The sequence below is a fragment of the Astatotilapia calliptera genome, chromosome 5 (assembly GCF_964374335.1).
Source record: "Astatotilapia calliptera chromosome 5, fAstCal68.1, whole genome shotgun sequence".
Taxonomy (NCBI): Eukaryota; Metazoa; Chordata; class Actinopteri; order Cichliformes; family Cichlidae; genus Astatotilapia; species Astatotilapia calliptera.
The window spans coordinates 15,177,871-15,196,564 of record NC_137426.1 but is presented as its reverse complement, the minus strand read 5'-3'; the positions used below and the strand labels follow the sequence as shown (position 1 = coordinate 15,196,564).

Below are 18,694 nucleotides of genomic sequence, written 5' to 3'. Positions count from 1 at the left end.
AGTGGGCATTGAATGGTACTTAAATGGTTTGATGAGTGACTCAACACCTTGTATTTCATGAATTTACAAATGCAGAATTTATTCTACAATTCATTATTTAAGCACAGAATTCTTTATTTCGATGCGCGTGGCTCTTGTGGTCCTCCATAGTATTTTCCTTTATTTATCAACAGTTTATAGTTTAGTGAAACGGGTTCATCATTCCAAGCACTTCCTCGACTCACACCCCGGTATAAGAATAATTATTATAACTAAAAGAAAACTGAACCAAATAAAAACTATATCTAAAGATTTTCAAAAAGCAAAATCAATTCTTGAAACTTGGCTGAATTTTGAACAAAACTCCCATCTCAATAAGAAAACCTGGCATGTCTCTAAAATGAGCTGGGAGCTGATACTGATAGTGATTAAATCTGGGGTGGGGAGTAAACTTTCACAGAGACACAAATGAGAAACTGTGACTGTTGTGAAGGGCCGCACCAATAATCTAACGGTGAGCAAAAGTGAGTTCAGCTTTCTAGTGGGGCCCTTCACAACATATACTCCCTGCATTATGCTGGGCTGCGATTTTTGGCCCATTTTGAGCCGATTTTTGAGTCGTGCGACCGTTTTGGCGATCGGCCCGATTTTGGCCTTCATCGTGCGTCGTGCATCGTGTAGTATACGTGGGGTAACGAGACGCGATTAACACCTCACGACGAGCTCCCGATCATCAATCGCTTGGTCGCGAGGGTGTCACCGCAGTTTGTCACACTGCACACGCGCAAACACAAATGTCAACGAAAAAGACGGCGCAGCACGACAGTGCAGCGTGTGATCTGGACACAAGCGATGGAGGCACAACTTGTAGAACTTTGGAAAGCTCATCCGAGCCTTTTCGATGTGGCCTCACAAAATTATCACGACACAACAACCGTGAAAATAGTTGGATCTACACTGCTGCTCAATCACAGCTGCCTGATCAATGTTTTTCATTAGCAATTTAGCAAAGTTGACGGAGAGGGAGAGCGAGCGACAGAATTTCTATTATAACCTTCATTTTATGTACGCACAGTGTGAGCACTCAGGTCGCATCAGAGCATCGGGCCGTATAGTGTGAGACCCTGCATCGTCACCTATGAACTTCTAACCCCTGCGATGCAATCGTACAGTTTGAGCAGGAGCTGAATCGCGCGACTGAAAAAAATCGCAGTGTCTGCCCAGCTTAGGGAAGGTTTAAATCTTGCGATTTGCTTCACCTGTTGTTCATGCTATCGACCTCATGGTGTCGCTGAGGCACCGAGAAACAAACTCGCTTTCACGACCAGAGCGCTGGTGCATTCACTGACGACGACGTATGATCCAAACAGAGGCACCTATGCAGCTTAGCATGGCTAACATGCAAACCAACCAGCCGCCTCCAGTTGCCTTTACTGAGAGGCCATGTGGTCTAGGGAACAGCCTCCGCCTCGTCATTCAGAAACAACCCGCCCCTCCTTTCTCTGTCCCTGTGGTTCCTTTTGGTTGTCTGTCATTGTCACCGCTCACACTGTCACTTCTCCACTCATGGACTCACTTGCGGTCACTTCTGGGAATTGCACTTGTCTTGTTGAGACTGGAAGATCTGGACCATTAGTATTTGACTCAGAAAGCTCCTGATGAGTTAACCCGGAATGGAAACATAAAGAATTACTGCAGACGTGAGACAGTTTTTTTTCTCCTAGGTATTCCTTTACGTTATGTGAAGTTTTTCTTTATGCTTCTTCTTTGTTTTGAGTGTGAGTGGACTCTTCTGCTGTTGTACTTTCCCCTACAGTAAACAAATTAGTGTTTATAGCTGCAGTTAAGCCTTAGAGCTTGTTGCTGTATAATGTAGGGCAAAGGTTACCGGTTACGCTGCAGCGAGGTTTAGTTATTTCCCCTTTAGCGTAACATCTCAGCTGCTCTGTGATCATGGCTACAAAAAGCTACCAAATACACCCACCACTATTGCGCAAATATTGGAACAGCTTGCATAATAATAAGCGCTGAAAGGGTTACTTGGACAAAACTGTAAAAGATAATGAAATTGTTTTTTCTTCTAGATAATGTTTGCAGCAGGTAGTGATATAGGGTATGATAAGTTTTTCTTTTTTCTAAAATCAAAACTGCTGTTGTCAGTGTACAATGTGTATAGTGACAGTATGTATATATATGTGTATATATGCAGTTGGTATCTGTCTTGAAGTTCAGATCCTCTGGGAGGTCTGTGAAGTACCCTAGCTGTTCCTAGGACTATGTTCTTTTTGTGTGTCTGGAATCTGTTGCAGCCACCTTTCCAGCTGCTAACCCTCCTGTTACCATTGGGACCATTTTGGATGTTACCAAAGTGGTTCCATGTACTTTAGTTGTTTCTTCAGCCTCCGGTACTGACTTATTTTTCTCCTTCTTTCTGATGTTGCTGTCATCTGGGATTGCTGCATCTATCACACCTGCGGTGTTCTGTTTCTTGTCAACAATCATTCTGCATATGGTTGGTTTGTCAACAGCTGCTTGTCTGTCAGAAACTCAAAGACCCACTGGGTCTGAGCCCTGTTATTTATTTAGAAACTGGGGACTTCTAATCCATATGTGGCACAGATGTTCCTGTAGACTTTCTCAGCCACTTGGTTGTTTTTTCTCACTGTATCCTTGCATCTTAAATTCTGCTACTGTGCACTGGACGGTCTCTGGGGCATTTTTGCTCAGTCTCCAACTTGGATCTTGTTAGTTGTGGCAGACTCCTTTCTGTTCTGTGCTGTCCTTTTAAGGCAGCCTTTTCTAGCAAATATTAAGATTCTTTGTTATCTGCCACTTCTTCTATCTGTGGATGCTACATGCCATGCAGCAGCTTGGTCTTCCATGATACTTCCTTCTCCTCCACTGCTTGAAGCAGCTCATCTTAGAGGGCCTGAGATACATCTTCCTAATGTATTCACAGACTCCTATGTTTCATACTGAATGGTTCTGACACACCTCAAATCCGTGGTTGACATTCATGGATCTTCACCAAAGTCTCTGTTGGCCTGTGGGATACCCAGGTACTTGTAGCTGTCCTGTATCCCCACTATAATGCCCATTCCTCTTCAGTCAACACTACTCTCCCTTTCTTTGCAACCACTCAGCCATGCTTTTCTAATCCGTGTGCCCTCGATGTAGGTGGTGCATATATGCATATCTCATTCTGTCACATTTGTTAACTCTTGAAACACAGATAAAGCTTACTTGGATGCATGGAAGGACTGATTAGATTTTAATGGTCAAAGGTCAATATAATTATGACCTCACACCTGTCCCATTCTTCTAAATGTGATATCTCGGGAACTCCTGGAGTCAGTTTTATTATGTCCGGCACAAATGTTCACTTGGACTTACTAATGAACTGATTACAATTTTGTAACATTACAATTTTACAATTTTGTAACATTTATTTTTAAATGGCCAAATGTCGGCTTCCATTTAGTCATTTAGTTTTGTTTCATTGTACTCTCAATGTGAGGTACAAAGTGAAATCAGTGCAACTAAAGAAGACCTGTCAGAGGGAAAATTTCATTTATGGAACAACCTGGAACATTCTTTCCATTGTTAGGAAAAAACAGCTTTGCAACATGTAGCTAAGTCAATAACACTGAGGAGATAAATCTATCATACTCAAGGTCTACAATCAAGTGATGCTTTCAGTGAATGTAAATTCAGAGTTTAAAATAAGGTACTGATAACACTTGAGCAAGATGACCAGATTAGACTTTGGACGTATGAAATGAAGTTTAACTTTAAGTGTACATAAAAGGCCAGGCCATGTTATCGGTTTAAAAATGATGCAGCTCATGTTCTGGCATGCCTTTCAGTTGATGAAGACAGAACTAAAGACAGGAAGACCCACAAGCAACTGAAAGCAGCTGCAGTAAACACCTTGGCAGAAACACAACATTCAGTGAAGTTCATTGGTTCTAATCTTAATCCAAGCACTGGCTCCAAAGGATTTTCATCCAAGTATTTAAAACAGTCCCTATATTTATAATTTTGTTAGTTTGCCCAGTTAATTTTGAGTCTGTTGAACTGGGGGGCTCTGTCTAAAAATAATTGTAATTCCTAAACAGTTCATGGGAAATTCTTTACAAAATTTGTTCAATTAAATCAGAATAGACTGAATCCAATCTGATTGGATTTAACATCCCCTGTCGTGATGATGAAGGCAAAAAATTGTGTGTTATTCTGTGAGAATGACTTTGGCAGGTGCTTGATGTAAACTGCAACTTAACTGAGCAATATCATTCTTAATTTATCCTTAGATAAAATTACACCTTAAAATTCTACCAGTGCACTCTATATTTAAGCTCGTGAATCGACCATCTTGGATACAACTTTTGTTTTTTCCAATAGGAAGAGGGCCATGTGACACACCAAACTTAATGGTAATGTCACAAGAAAAACAATGGCCTAAATGGCCACCATGGTCACCACCCATCTTGAGGAGTTTGCCCCCTCACATATACTAATGTGCCACAAACAGGACTTTAATATCACCAACTATTCCCATTTTATTACGGTGTATCCATATAAATGGCCCACCCTGTATAGTAGTGAATCAGGTGAATATTATATTATGCCTGACTACACTGTAGCCTTTCTATAAACTATAAACTTTCTATTATCTTTGATTTTTTTTTTTTTTTACAGTAAATAAAGTTCTTTCAAAAACATGCATTTTACTATTCTCAAAGACATAAAGATATGTTTATTTGCACCTTATAGTTGATGAAAGCATTTGTACACATGCTGTGGATAAACTGGCCCTGAATCTTCTTAAGCAATAGTGTCAGCCCCCTGAGTAACTTCCACCCAGGTTGTTTTTAAAGTCCAGGTCTATAAAAATATAATCACAGCACACACGATGACTTCACTTTGGTAACGTTGCTGAACTATGACTCAGCTGAGCTAACAGTCAGAAGGCGGTGCCAACAAAGACCACATAAAGTTAGAACATTAGTTTTCAGCAGTTTGCAGTGACGTCACTAACTGAACAGAGAATTAAGGGAACAAAACTAACTGATAAATTAGTCCCACTGAATGTTTAATCCCATCACTAAGTAAAACTATTATCATAAGACTTGTTAGGGAGTTAAAGTTGGCGTGAGTAGTATTATCTTCCTTTTATCTCGGTCTCTTCTCACGCAAAGGAGACAGAAATGTTGCAGAGAAGGCAAAAGAAGACAGAAAAAGGTTATGCGAACCATTAATTTATACCGTGTTATAATTTTATAGTCAATGCTATATAATCTTTTATTAATGTTAATTGAACAAGACCTATGATTAGCTGCAATCTGCCACAACCTATTGGAGTGAGAGAAAAGAGATGAGAAATATAAGGAGCATTAATGCAGTAGCAGCATATTTGAACATTTATATGAAGTAAAAGAAAAGAGTTTGATAGTTCTCAGTATGTCATAGGAAGTCTGGGCTGGATTATCCATGGCATAAATAAGACATCGTTCAGGGTCATTCAGTCTGGTCCAAACTAGAAATTTATCAAAAAGGAAAAGTCCTGTGCTTTTACTTATCAGACATTTTGCAAAATTCTAATATGATAGCTGAGCAATTTTTCCCCCATTGATATATGCCTTAGTTCAGAGCCCAACACCAAAATATGGATCCGTTTAGGATCACATGGCTTCTCTGAGTAAAAAGAAACCAAAGTGTTCAGAAAATGCATCGAGTTGAACTCATCGACTAATCTGGACAACAAAGAACAAACTAAAGCTGTGAAACCAGCCACACAGTCCTCACAATGCTAAAATCTGCACAGCATCAGAAAGGCACATGTGTTCTGTTTCAGCCTTACAGCCTTCGAGTTAAAAAGCCTGTTACTACAATTCTGTAAATTCAGATTACGTCAGAGCTAGGTGTCATTCATATACAATTGTCTAGCTACTGCATCCACACCCATACCGAACAACCAACACTTACACTGCAAGAAGTTCAACTTGATTTCAGGTCATCTAGAATTTTCCATATTGTGACATATCTAAGAGAACTGACTGCAAAATATTGAACTATTTTTATCAGAATATACATGACTGTGAGCACAATATGAAAAAAAAAAGATTTTATTTACATTTCATAATAATTATGGACATATCCATTTATCACACATTTTTTTACTCAAAAATAACAATGTTGGCATTAGCCAGGAAGATTAGGTTTTAGTATCCATAGTGATTAGACAAGCTTTCCTGTACACAAGCTTTAAAGACTATAAAGCTTTTCTTTTGCTATTCTAGTGTTTACCTGCCACATAAAAGCAACACATACTGTAATTGACATACTCCAGCATCTAGTGTTAGTTTTTTTTCTCTTGGTTGGCTCATTAAATGATCCATAAGATACTTTAGAAAAGCTGTTTTTTAGCATCTCAGCATTTGAACCTTCTTACTACTGTCGTAGCACACATATTTTCCAGTCTGTCTGCTTCACTCCCACATCAAATCCTAGCCAGCCACACAAAAGCAACATTGATGAAAAGATTTATTCTCATACCAAGCTGCACCGACCCTTTTCTGACCTAATGCAGCAAGACTGCTGGCATTGTGCTGATAATGAACGCTAATGTCCTGTAATTAACTCACATCACTATTCCTGAAGTGATTGGTGATTTTGTTATTGTGTGGCTTACTTGGCACTGATGTGTGCAGATAACCAGATGGTCTCTGGAATATCAAATTTTGCGCCTTCCAAATCATCTGTTTTGGTCAAAAATGTGATCAAATGTACCTAAATGGGCTTTCTTCCCTTCTTGTTAAAGGATAATGGAAAAGCCCCATGATCCAGATGACAACTTCAAGCTGGATAAGGGCACAGCCGAACCTGAACCCAGCACCCATACGAGAGGACAGTGGTCTAGCAAAATTGAGTTCCTCTTGGCTGTTGCTGGGCAGATCATAGGGCTGGGAAATGTGTGGCGGTTTCCTTACCTATGCTACAAAAATGGAGGAGGTGAGTATCAAAATAGTGAACAAACAGACACTATATTGTGCTGTGGCTGTCTACCTATTTAGCTCCTCTTTTCCAGTTTTACCGTCTCCAAATAATGAACTTGGGATCACTGGTTTGCAGAAAGCTGTTTTGAAGTCTGGAGCTTCCTTAAAGACCCCATAAGTTATAAGCTATCTCTAACAATGGGTGATAGACTTTATCAGCAAGATGCATTGTACTGAACTGTATGTATTTATACTTAATGGTTAAAAGGGTTAAATTAAACACATTCTCAGAATCTCTTTCAGTACAACTTTCAGTTGAATTCAGCTTTTTTCAATTCAGTTTTATTTATGTTGCAACAAATCACAAAACATTCACCTCAGGGAACTTTTAAGGTGAAGACCTTACAATGTTAGAGAGAAAACTCCACAGGGGACCACCCTGTGAAGTAAGCATTGGGTGGCAGTGGGAAGGAACTCCATTTTAACAGAAGAAAGCGGCAGAACCAAACTCGGGGAGGGGCATCCATTGGCCTCAGGCGGTTTGGGGTGATGGTAAAGAGAAAAGAAAAAAAGGGCTTAACGAGGCAGAACAAAACACAAACTATAGAAGAGAGAAGATAAACTTGCTCACTCGCCCAGCATCCTGATTCTATAGCAGCATAACTAAGTGATAGTTCAGCAGCCATCCCCATAATTATACATATTTTTTAATGTTAATGTTAATTAGCTGATTACATGAACTTAACTACAGAGCCCAGAACCACTGTTTATATTAGGCTGTTAATGTTTCCTTTGGGCCTTTTAAAAATAAATTTGGAGGAACTGCATTTCTGTGTCAGCTTCCCTTTTGTTTATTTCTGTATAACTAAGCCAAATTTTATATTTTAGTTCAAAATATATCAATTTAAAAGAACTCAAAGGAACATAATCGACACAGTTACTTTAATCTGTTTTTCATTTTTAATTCTATCTTAGCTGCATTTGTTTAAAAATCCTGTCAGTTTGACATTTGTGTAGAGTGGCAGAGAAAGATCGTTTTAAAGGAATTTACATCATAGTTAGGAAAAGATAATCAAGTGAATCCATCCAGTTTCTTAACTTTTTATCCAATTCAGGGTTGTAGGGAGTCTGGAGTCTATCCCAGCTGTCACTGAGAGAGAGGCAGAATGCATCCCGCACATGCTGCCAGATTATCACAGGGCTAACACAAAGAGACAACCATTCATGCTCACATTCACACTAGTCACCAATTAACCTAACAAGCATGTCTTTGGACTGTTGGTGGAAGCCAGATTACCCAGAGGGCAAAGTTTTCCCTCTGGCACCCAGGCACAAACAGAACATGCAAACTCCACACAGCGAGACAAAGCCTGGAGTATTTTTAGATTTCCAAAAATAATTACATTTGGAAGAAAAATATTTCAGAAAGTAACAAAACACAAATTAAGTTTTAAAAGAAAGGTCTTTTTAAAATGAACTAAAACAATGTCTATCTTATTTAGAGATTAGATGCAAAGTAAGCCAGTGTTGATCTCCCCCGGGATTGACCTGTGTCAGTGTGATAACCCTGGATTAATAAAACAGTTGAATCGATCAATACAAACAACTTATGTGGTGCAACTTTGGATTTTGTCCAGGGGTGTTCTTCATCCCGTATATACTCTTCCTCTTCGCCTGCGGCATACCCTTGTTTCTGCTGGAGACGTCTCTTGGCCAGTACACGAAGCAGGGAGGGATTACCTGCTGGAAGAAAATTTGCCCCCTTTTTGAAGGTAAAAATCTCTCTCTTAAAATTTTTTTGGAAGTTTTCATTTATCAGACTACCAATAAAGAAGTTAAGATCATACTGTATGCTAACAAGCTATGACAAGGTCTTTAATTAATTAATGAAGCTGAATCTAATTATAAATAGAAAACCTGTGGAAAATATTAGTATGTTTTTAAATGCATATTTTAATCACAAACTGCACATTTTACTCACATTTTCCTGCTGTTGTAGCATTTGATGAGAAATTATGAATTTTTATTATAATTCCTCATTTTCTTACAAAACTATTTTCCCCCTAGAACATTATACTGTAAACGATCAGATGCTGTATTCCAGGAAACCTGAGTTTTGAGTCTGACACTTATGCAACAGTTGTGTAACAAACTTAAACTTTAAAGTTTAACAAAGCTCCTTTTCTGATTATTGGAAAGACAAAAGCTTTTTTAAGAAACTCGCAGATCTGCATCAGGGGTTTCATCTTTCACATTACTTACACTGGTTGAACATTACCTCTTCTTTGATTGCCAGCCAGGGGACTTGTATACTATTAGCTCCTTTCTTACTTGTTGTCTGTGTTTCCCCTCTACAATTGTTCACTGCACTACATTTACTTTGGCACAAAACCTCGTTTATGTAATTTAAATATATGCCATCATTTAAATATGTATTTATTTTTCAAAGTGCGTTGGGTTGTTAACAAGTATTTATATTAACATACTGGACACAGTGCGTTTCTTTAATTATTCTATATGTATGTGAATTTGCCTCCTTTTAAGTGTTTAATTTGTTCCCTTTTTGTTGTTTTTCAGGCCTTGGTTATTGCAGTGAAGTGGTTGTTTTATACTCCAGCATTTATTACATTATCATATTAGCCTGGGCATTCCTATATCTCTTCTCCTCTTTCAATTCTGAGCTTCCCTGGGCAAGCTGCAAAAACAGCTGGAACACTGGTAAGTCCCACTATGTGATTAGAAATGCAAAAACAAAGAAGTAGCTAAACATCATGAGAGCAATTATGACTCACTGCATTTTAACAAGCTTTGGGGGACTCATCATGATACTAGCTGGTTTCCATTTTTTACAGGTTAGGTTGCTTTTAATGTCATAAAATTGGCTGTTTGAGGGTTTTATTCGATTCTGGCACAATGTTGGCACTGAGGGGTTTTTTTGTGTCTATAGAGCAAAGGCTGGAAACATTTTATCTTATGAAGGACTAGCACTCAGTATTCTTCACTCATGCTGATATTTATTAATAATAGCAGTTGAAAAATTTAAGTGTATTTTAGCACTGACAATTTTACATTGCTTTATACAGTATATGGATAAAAAAAATTGCAGGCCACACTTCAGTTTTCAGTCCCATTGCCACAGGTGTATAAAATCAAGCACCTAATTATGCAGTCTGTCTTTGCAAATAATTTTTGAAAGAATGGCACATTCTAAAGAGCTCACTGAGTGTCATAACATAACACCAGTGTACCAAGTGCCGCTTCTTCTCATGTAGGTATTCCACAGACAACTATAAGTGGAATTATTGGAAAGTGGAAATGTTTGGGAAACAGAGCAGCTCATCCACGTAAAGTTACAGAGCAGGGCCATCAGGTATGGAGGCTTTTAGGTTTAAAAGTCACCAACACTCTGCTGACTCAGTAACTGCAGAGATCCAAACCTCCTCAGGAAAAAACATTTTATTCGGAAGTATCTTTTTACCATGTAGCTAGCTGCTACATGCACTATATGGACAAAAGTATTGGGCTACACCTAGCCATGCCGCCTGCCCTTACAACATTTGTGAAAGAATGGGTGGTTCCAAAGAGCTCACTGAATGTGGCATCCTATGAATGGTACTGTCATGGGATGCCACATATAAATATTCTTAATAAATAAAAAAAAATAGGTGTATGCTTACTTAAAATCTAGTTATGAGAACCACAGAAAAGCCTTACTTGGTGTACACCAGCAAACTGATAACAATTTTATGGCAACACCAACAAAGTCTTTACTCACCACAGCACTTTCCAGTTGGCCATAGTCAAGTCAACTACTGGTCATTGCCATTAATTTAGTGGGAATGCTTGCAGCACCACTTGGTAACTGAGTAAAACTCTCAACCTTCTCTTTCAACCCAGTAAAATGAAAGAGGCACCACCTTGTGGCTTTATTCAGCACTTCACGCAAGTGAGTTTCCCTCTCAGGGGGACAGAATACTAAAGCCAGTGAACAACAATCACACACGCACACAAATAAACAACTGTCAGCAATCTAATGCAGTCACACAAACTTAGATTTTTATTATTTATTGTTTTTTTTATGTAATTGGTGGAGACACTGAAATAATCCCTCCACCCCCTCCTTCAGCAAACATAAAGTAGAAAACACCTTCTGTAGTCACACGTTTTATTTAATATAGCAAACTACAAATGAAGAACCAATTTGTTATGTGAATAGAAAAGCTTATGTAGTAAAAATCAGTAGAACACTAGCACAGCTTATATGTAAGAATAAAAAAGAAAAAAAAATACCAAAATGTAACTGAAGATCTTTGTTAACACAGACCAAGGCTTTGACAAGATGTGTTATATGACCTTTCTTTGTTTGTGCTTTAATTCACTTGTTGACATTTCTCAGAAACCTGTGTGGAATTTGACAGAAAGGCTGATTATTTCAACATGACTGTACATGAAAATGCAACTTCACCAGTGAGAGAGTTTTGGGAGTGAGTAACTTTTCCAAAATCCAAAAACTTTTAAGGCATTATTTGGACAAGTGAATCGGCATTTGTGAGTTATGACCATCACTAACTGTCAACTGCAGGCGAAGAGTTTTGAATATAACTGGAAGCATCAATGAGTTGGGCAATATTCGATGGGAGTTGGCTTTGTGCCTTTTGTTGTCCTGGATCATCTGTTACTTTTGTGTGTGGAAAGGTGTCAAGTCTACTGGGAAGGTAAGACATGGGCTTAATACTTTTATTTCCTTCTGGTACACAGTGTAACAAATAACAGAATCTGCTAGTGCCTAAAAACACAGTAATATGTTACACACCAAACATGCCTCTATCTTTATAGTTTAATTACCTATTAGAGACAGGATGTGATTGTACACAGTTTAAGGCTAACCATAAATATGAGCCAACATTATTAGTCCTTTATGATTCAAAGATATCAAGCTAAGCCCAAACTTTTGTTCCCACTGCACTTAAATTAAAGGTACAACCAGCAGCAGGCCAGGTTAAAATAGATGGAGATGAAGTATCTTTCTGAAATATCATGAAGAACATGCCATAAACATGTTTCTTAGTAATCATCTTTGCTTCCCTGGCTTTATCCTTTGTCCCCTTTCCTTCCCATTCATTGATTGTCACTGTTTATGTATTTATTGAGGGTGGACATGAGCTACATACGCACACCAGGGCAGGGCAGATAAGAGATTGTATTTTATGCAACAATGACGGTGTTTATTTTTAATAAATACAAAAGCAGAATACAAAGTTGCAGACCTGTGATATCAGTAAAAACTTCCTCTTTCAACTTGTTGCACTCTTTGTACCACTAAAGCAGAATGATTTACACGGCTATATGCTGGATTTTATGCTAAAATAGTTATATAAGGTATGTAATCATTGAAACATACTTACTAATTAAATTTGATTACCCCATTTAAAAATAAATGGGAGTGTTGCACTTAGACCTGATTTGATAGTAGTATCTATGCCAGATAGCAGTGAGTTTCATGATATGAAGTTGAACTGTAATCAGTTTTCTGATCTTCTTTTGATCCTCTTCATCTGCAGATGTACTCTGTATTTGTTGATTAACTGTTAGCATGCCAACTAAATAAACGGTGAACATGACGTTACTTGCTGAGAGCTGCAAATCCTGCAAGATTTAGTATTTTGAACAAGGTAATGTGCAGACAGCATTTAGCTGCAAACAGTGTTGTGCCAGCATTAAAAAGGCAAAAGAAGCTGTCAGAAAGATTTTCTTTAATCTAAAGCTGCAATTTGCTTTCTTGAAAATTTAAACTGTGCGTTAGACTTAAGGAGTAGTGAACTGCAGTTTTCCCTGGGTGGCAAGAATAAAGAAAAAATCAGCAGCATGTGTTTAGTTTGAGATACACTGTGTGAAACTAAAGCTTCAATGTGAGGTTAAGCAGTGTTCGGTGTATGTTCTGAAGCACAGAGTGAGTGTGATTACATAATATCGGCAGTGAATGTTCATAACTTGGCCACATCATTCCTCCTCTGCAGGTAGTTTATTTTACTGCCACATTTCCATATGTGATGCTGGTGGTGTTGCTTGTTCGTGGACTCACGTTGCCTGGGGCCATAGATGGGATCAAGTTTTACCTGTACCCAGATCCATCCCGTCTCGCTGATCCCCAGGTACAAACACCATTCATGACTTCCCACTCTAAATAAAATGTGGTTTTACTCTTTAACTCCTGCATAACCATGTTGCATCATCAAACTTCTTACAAACAGTGATGGGTTACTTATGTGTGTTAGACTGTGTTAAAACTTTCAGTGCATTTGCAGATGATTGCTTTGCTGATGTCACATAGGGTAAAACATTAGCAAATGTTCTGTACAGATGCACTATGTGCAGTCCAACACACACACACACACACACAATAAAAAAAAAATTCTCATGTAATTGAATGTAGGGGTGGGGAAATGACCTTTTTTTCTTTTGCAGGTGTGGATGGATGCTGGCACACAAATATTTTATTCCTATGCTATTTGCATTGGGTGTCTAATTGCACTTGGCAGCTATAATAAGTACAACAATGACTGCTACAAGTAAGTAAAATGTTTTTTGTTTTTTAATGTAAGAATATCACAAAATATCACAGTTTTAATGAAAGAAGAAGAATGTAACATAAAACATATAAAATCATTATGACAAAACTGGAAAAAGCAGGTTTCTTTAATGCTTTTCACTAACACTAATAACTTTCTTCTTCTATTTACCATTATCCAAAAATATCTCCCTTGAGTCATGTGTCATGCCATGAGCTACTGATATGGAAAAAAACAGGTTGTGTGTCACAGTTAGGCAAGAAACATGCAAACCGTGGTTCAGGGGATTGGGAAGCTCATCTTGTAACCAGAAGGTTGCCAGTTCGATCCCCTGCTCTGTCTGTCTTGGTCGTTGTGTCCTTGGGCAAGACACTTCACCTATCGCCTGCTGGTGTTGGCCAGAGGGGCCTATCAAGGCTTGCAGGATGAGCCGTGTGGAATTTAATGAGGACCCAAGATGCAGGCAGCTGAGATACAGGGGAGTTTTTATTGAGAAGGTGGAGATACAAACAGAAACGGCAGAGGAGCGGAGGAAACTAAACAAAACCTAAACTGGAAAAAACTAACAAAACAAACCTGAAGCGCTAACTGGAGCGCTGGAGGAAACACAGGGAATTAACACAGACGAACCGGCAACATGTGGGAGAAGACACAGGGCTTAAATACACACAGCAGTAATCAAGGGATGGGAGACAGGAGGGGAACACACCTGGACAGATGACGAGACAGGGGAAACGTAATTTGAACACACTCACATGAGACAAGGACCTTCAGAATAAAACAGGAAACTAACAGACACAGAGGACCAGACAAGACACTGAACTTAACAGACAGACTCACGAGCAGACACAGTGACACCATGGATAGACAGAGGGAACACAGACATGCATGAAACAAAACCCTAACACATAACAAACCTAAACAAAAGACATAACAGAATAAACAAGAACATAGAATAATATAAAGAAACACAAAACACTGAGTTGTCAGACTCAGGACCATGACAGGGCCGATGGCGCGATATGGCAGCCTCGCTTCTGTCAGTCTGCCCCAGGGCAGCTGTGGCTACAGCTGTAGCTGCCTCCACCAGTGTGTGAATGTGAGAGTGAATGAATAGTGGAATTGTAAAGCGCTTTGAGGGTCTCGAAAATCGCTATATAAATGCAATCCATTATCATCATTATTATTATTATTATTATAAACCCTTACTGACTTTAATACAAAATAATTTGATGTAATTTGTTCTCTTTTTATTTTAGGGATTGTGTGTATTTGTGCCTTCTGAACAGTGGGACCAGCTTTGTTGCTGGCTTTGCCATATTCTCTGCACTTGGATTCATGGCATATGAGCAGAACACAGATATATCCAAAGTGGCAGAGTCAGGTGAGTTTATAAAAGAAAGTGTGAAAAGATACAAGGAGCTTTACAATGAACAATTTAGACCTGACAGCATTTATGGATGTAATATTATTTACATGTTCGTATGGGAGAATGTTACAAGCTTGTCTTTGTATGTGCAGTGGATGGCGTTTCTCATCTGTTTTTAGAAGAGGATAAATGCCAGCTACACTTTACACCTTACAATCAATATATGCGTGTATACTCTCACCGACCTCTGTTAGGTATAACTGGTTAGTAGCAGGTTGGGCTTCCGTTTCCACTGTATTCTCTTATTCTCTGCAGGTCCTGGCTTGGCATTCATTGCCTATCCTCGAGCCGTCGCCATGATGCCTTTTCCTCAGATCTGGGCAGTATTTTTTTTCGTTATGATCATCTTGCTGGGGCTGGACAGTGAGGTAAGCTCTGTTTTGTTTTGTTTTGTTTTGTTTTGGGGTTTTTTGGTGGGGGGGGGGGGGTGAAGGGGGAGGGACAACTGAAATAAATTGAAATGGAAATTTAAATTTTTTTAAAAACAATTTTAAACTTACTTACGTTCCACTAAATATGATTGTTATCTGGCTCAGGCCTGGCGCAGGATCTCTATTGAGATGCAGATTAAAACAGTTTAATCTTGAGCAAAAATTATGCATTTTTAATGGTAAGTATATAACTTAGAGGTTTGTGTTTCAGTTTGTGGGTTTGGAAGCTCTCACAACAGCCATTTCCGACATGAATCCAGCCTTCTTCCATGTCGGCCACCGACGTAAACTCTTGCTGCTTGCTGTCAGTGTTGTCAGTTTCCTCATCGGCCTTGTGATGGTTACAGAGGTAAGAACAAATTTAAAAGTCACATGTTTGTCACAATAACTGCATTTATTTTATATGCTAAAGCTCGAAAGCTAATGAAACTGCTCCACACACAGGGTGGACTATACATCTTCCAGGTGTTTGACTACTATGCCTGCAGTGGAATGACTTTACTTCTCATTGCCGTACTGCAGTCTGTAGGTGTTGGATGGGTATATGGTAAGTTCATGAATTACAAAAATATCAAAGTGTCTTCATAATGAAACAAATTTTTCCTCAACTCTGTGTTTCCATCTTTTCACAGGTGCAGACCGATTTTATGACAACTTAGAGGACATGATTGGATACAAGCCTTTACCCCTAATAAAGTACTGTTTGAAATATGTCACTCCAGTAATTTGCACGGTGAGTTGCAGCAAAAGTTAGTAATGCTCTGCAGGTCTTCCCGCCCATTCTTGCACAGCACATGTCAGTAATGTCAGACAGACATTATTAATCGAGACAAACTCTCTTATCTAGTAGGTGATCATCAGTTTTGCTGACCTAAATGGTAGCTGTTAGTGCAATATGTTATTAACTCTGACTGACTTCATTACTTAAGTTAGGATTAATTCTGTGAGCTGGTAAAAAAAAAAAAACTCTCCATCTGAAAGTAAAAAATGTCAGTATTTGTTCCAGCATTTATAATTCATCAAAGTAAAATCACATTATTTGGTTATTTTTAGTAATGAACCAAGACAAAAATCCTTGATGGGGAAGTATCATTTTAGCATTTACTAGCCAACAGTTTTGGGTGTGCAGCTAGCCATGCAGTCTCCCATTATTTGTGAATGAATGGGAAGAGCTTACTGAATTTGAGCATGGTAATGTCATAGGGTCCCACCTTTGCAACATGTCATGAAATTCATGAAATTTCTTCCTTCCTAGATATTCCATGACTAAGTGTTACTTTTGGAAAATTGTTAGGTTAAGCACCACAGCAACTGATGGCGTCAGACCACATGAAGTTACAGAGCAAGGTTGCTGACTGCATAGTGTGTAAAAGTCTCCAACACTCTGCTGACTCTCTGCTGACTCAATGACTCAATGACCATAGAGCGCTGAGCCACCACTGGCGTTAACATAAGCAGAAAAACTGTGGACTAGGAGCCTCATGAGATGGGTTTCCATTCCCCACGTAGTATGTAATTTATTCCATATTTACCTCTTCCATTGTAATTTTCAGGGAACGTTTATTTTCTCCTTGGTCAAATACACTCCACTGAAGTTCAACAACACACTAGAGTATCCATGGTGGGGTTATGCTCTAGGCTGGTGGTTTACACTCTCCTCTACGCTCATGGTTCCCTTCTGGATGCTGTACAATCTGAGCACCACTCCTGGTACACTGCGACAGGTGAGCTATTTGTGTATGATTATAAATTTCCAAAAAACTGTTTCCTTTCATCTTTTATTAAAACCAATATTCTTCTTTGTTAGAGGTTCTCCATCTTATGTACTCCAGCCGAAGACCTCCCTCTGACCAAATCAGAGAAAAAGGCTCTTGAACTGCTTAACTTGCCATCATCCTTCGATAACACAGTGTTCTAGAATAAACATGAAAAGTGAAGCAAACTCAGATGCATTTAACAATTAACACAGTTATAAGGAAAATCTAACATTAAATCCAGTGGCTCAATCCTCTGTAGCGCTGCATCATTCCAGTCTGTTTGGAATTTAACCCCTTAAAACACTGATATTTATTTTGTGTCCCCATCTAACGGGCTAGATAAACCAGTGAGATGAATTCAACCAAAAACTACAACCTGAATGAATTCACACAAACAAGAGGTGATTGTAAAAAAAACTGCGTAAAGACAGTCTGAGCACAAATGTGTAGTTTCCCTGAGTTTGGGATGGCATCTTCATCATCTGATTTACAGTCCAAAACCAGAAGAGGAAACCACAGAAACGTCAGAAATAAGAATATGGAACCAGAGAGGATGTGGAGTTTTGCTTAAAGAAAATGGTTTAGGCCATGATTTCATTTTCTATATTATTGCTTCTGACGATTGTCTTGTTCATGTTTGTTCTGATAACCCATCTCTACAGCAAGGACTAGTTCTGAAATTTCTCTTGTGGCCATTTGCACTGAGCATATTATTTGACATTTTAAATTGCTCCTCATCCAAAGTTCATTAGTAAGAAGCATATTTTTTTCAGGTTTACCTTCATCTGAGTATATTGAGCTATCTGCTTTCACTGTGTCTGATTACAAAGCTCTTTTTTAAACCCCACCTATTCGTACATCTGTTGTTAATCACAATTTATATCAGAGCTATTAGTGGAATACTTAACATGATATTCATGTGATGAATCGCTGGGAAATTTGTCATGTGGTGAAAAAATTTACGTGCCTTTAGCATACGGTAGACTGTTTCTGATGCCATAGTTGGAGAAGGGAGAGAAGTTGATGCCTGATTAATTCTGTCACATTAAAATGTTGCATTTACAATCATGGAGAAAAATAATGGTGTATTTATTATGAAAATCCTTCTTCTTTTAAATAAAAGACAGCACAGGGTATTTACACCTGCACAAATGTGCCTCATGTTTAAATCAAAGTCTTTTTGGGACTATTGCCTGTTATGGTTTTAAGCAACACCATTTTGCAAACACTCATCCTTTTGTAATGAGCACTTATTAAGAAGAGAGTGGAAATGAAAGGTTTTTGTACACCAAGTGTTTTTGTCTCTTACATTGTATTATTACATTTTGTGGTCAAGGCCTCAGGCTGTAGAACTTTTTTGAGTAAAATAATACTGACAGTTACTTGACAAACTCTTACAGATCTAACACCTTAGTTACTTTAAGGCCAGTATGAATTATACAGATGGTGTAAACTGTAACTAAAAAACAATGACAGAAGGGAGTTTGTCAAGCAATAAGCATCCAATCAATTGAAACCCTGAACACTGTGTTTA

The 18,694-nt window shown here is 38.5% G+C and overlaps 1 protein-coding gene across 3 annotated transcripts; it reads left to right on the top strand.

Moving 5' to 3' along the window:
- The first annotated feature begins 1,483 nt into the window (after positions 1-1,483).
- On the top strand, positions 1,484-17,469 carry slc6a22.1 (solute carrier family 6 member 22, tandem duplicate 1). Of its 3 annotated transcripts, none has more exons than XM_026167435.2 (15): positions 1,484-1,679; positions 6,800-6,990; positions 8,612-8,746; positions 9,552-9,692; positions 11,371-11,458; positions 11,557-11,689; positions 12,992-13,126; positions 13,440-13,543; positions 14,803-14,927; positions 15,228-15,340; positions 15,615-15,752; positions 15,848-15,950; positions 16,036-16,136; positions 16,957-17,127; positions 17,211-17,469. In XM_026167435.2, the coding sequence occupies exons 2-15, from the start codon at positions 6,804-6,806 to the stop codon at positions 17,319-17,321; spliced, it is 1,785 nt and encodes a 594-aa protein (XP_026023220.2). In that variant the 5' UTR covers positions 1,484-1,679; positions 6,800-6,803; the 3' UTR covers positions 17,322-17,469. The 3 variants fall into 3 exon arrangements, with proteins under 3 accessions (XP_026023220.2, XP_080157366.1, XP_026023221.2); XM_026167436.2 differs by having other exon boundaries at positions 1,510-1,703; XM_080301240.1 differs by lacking the exons at positions 16,957-17,127; positions 17,211-17,469 and adding an exon at positions 16,698-16,867 and having other exon boundaries at positions 1,490-1,679.
- Positions 17,470-18,694: the final 1,225 nt, after the last annotated feature.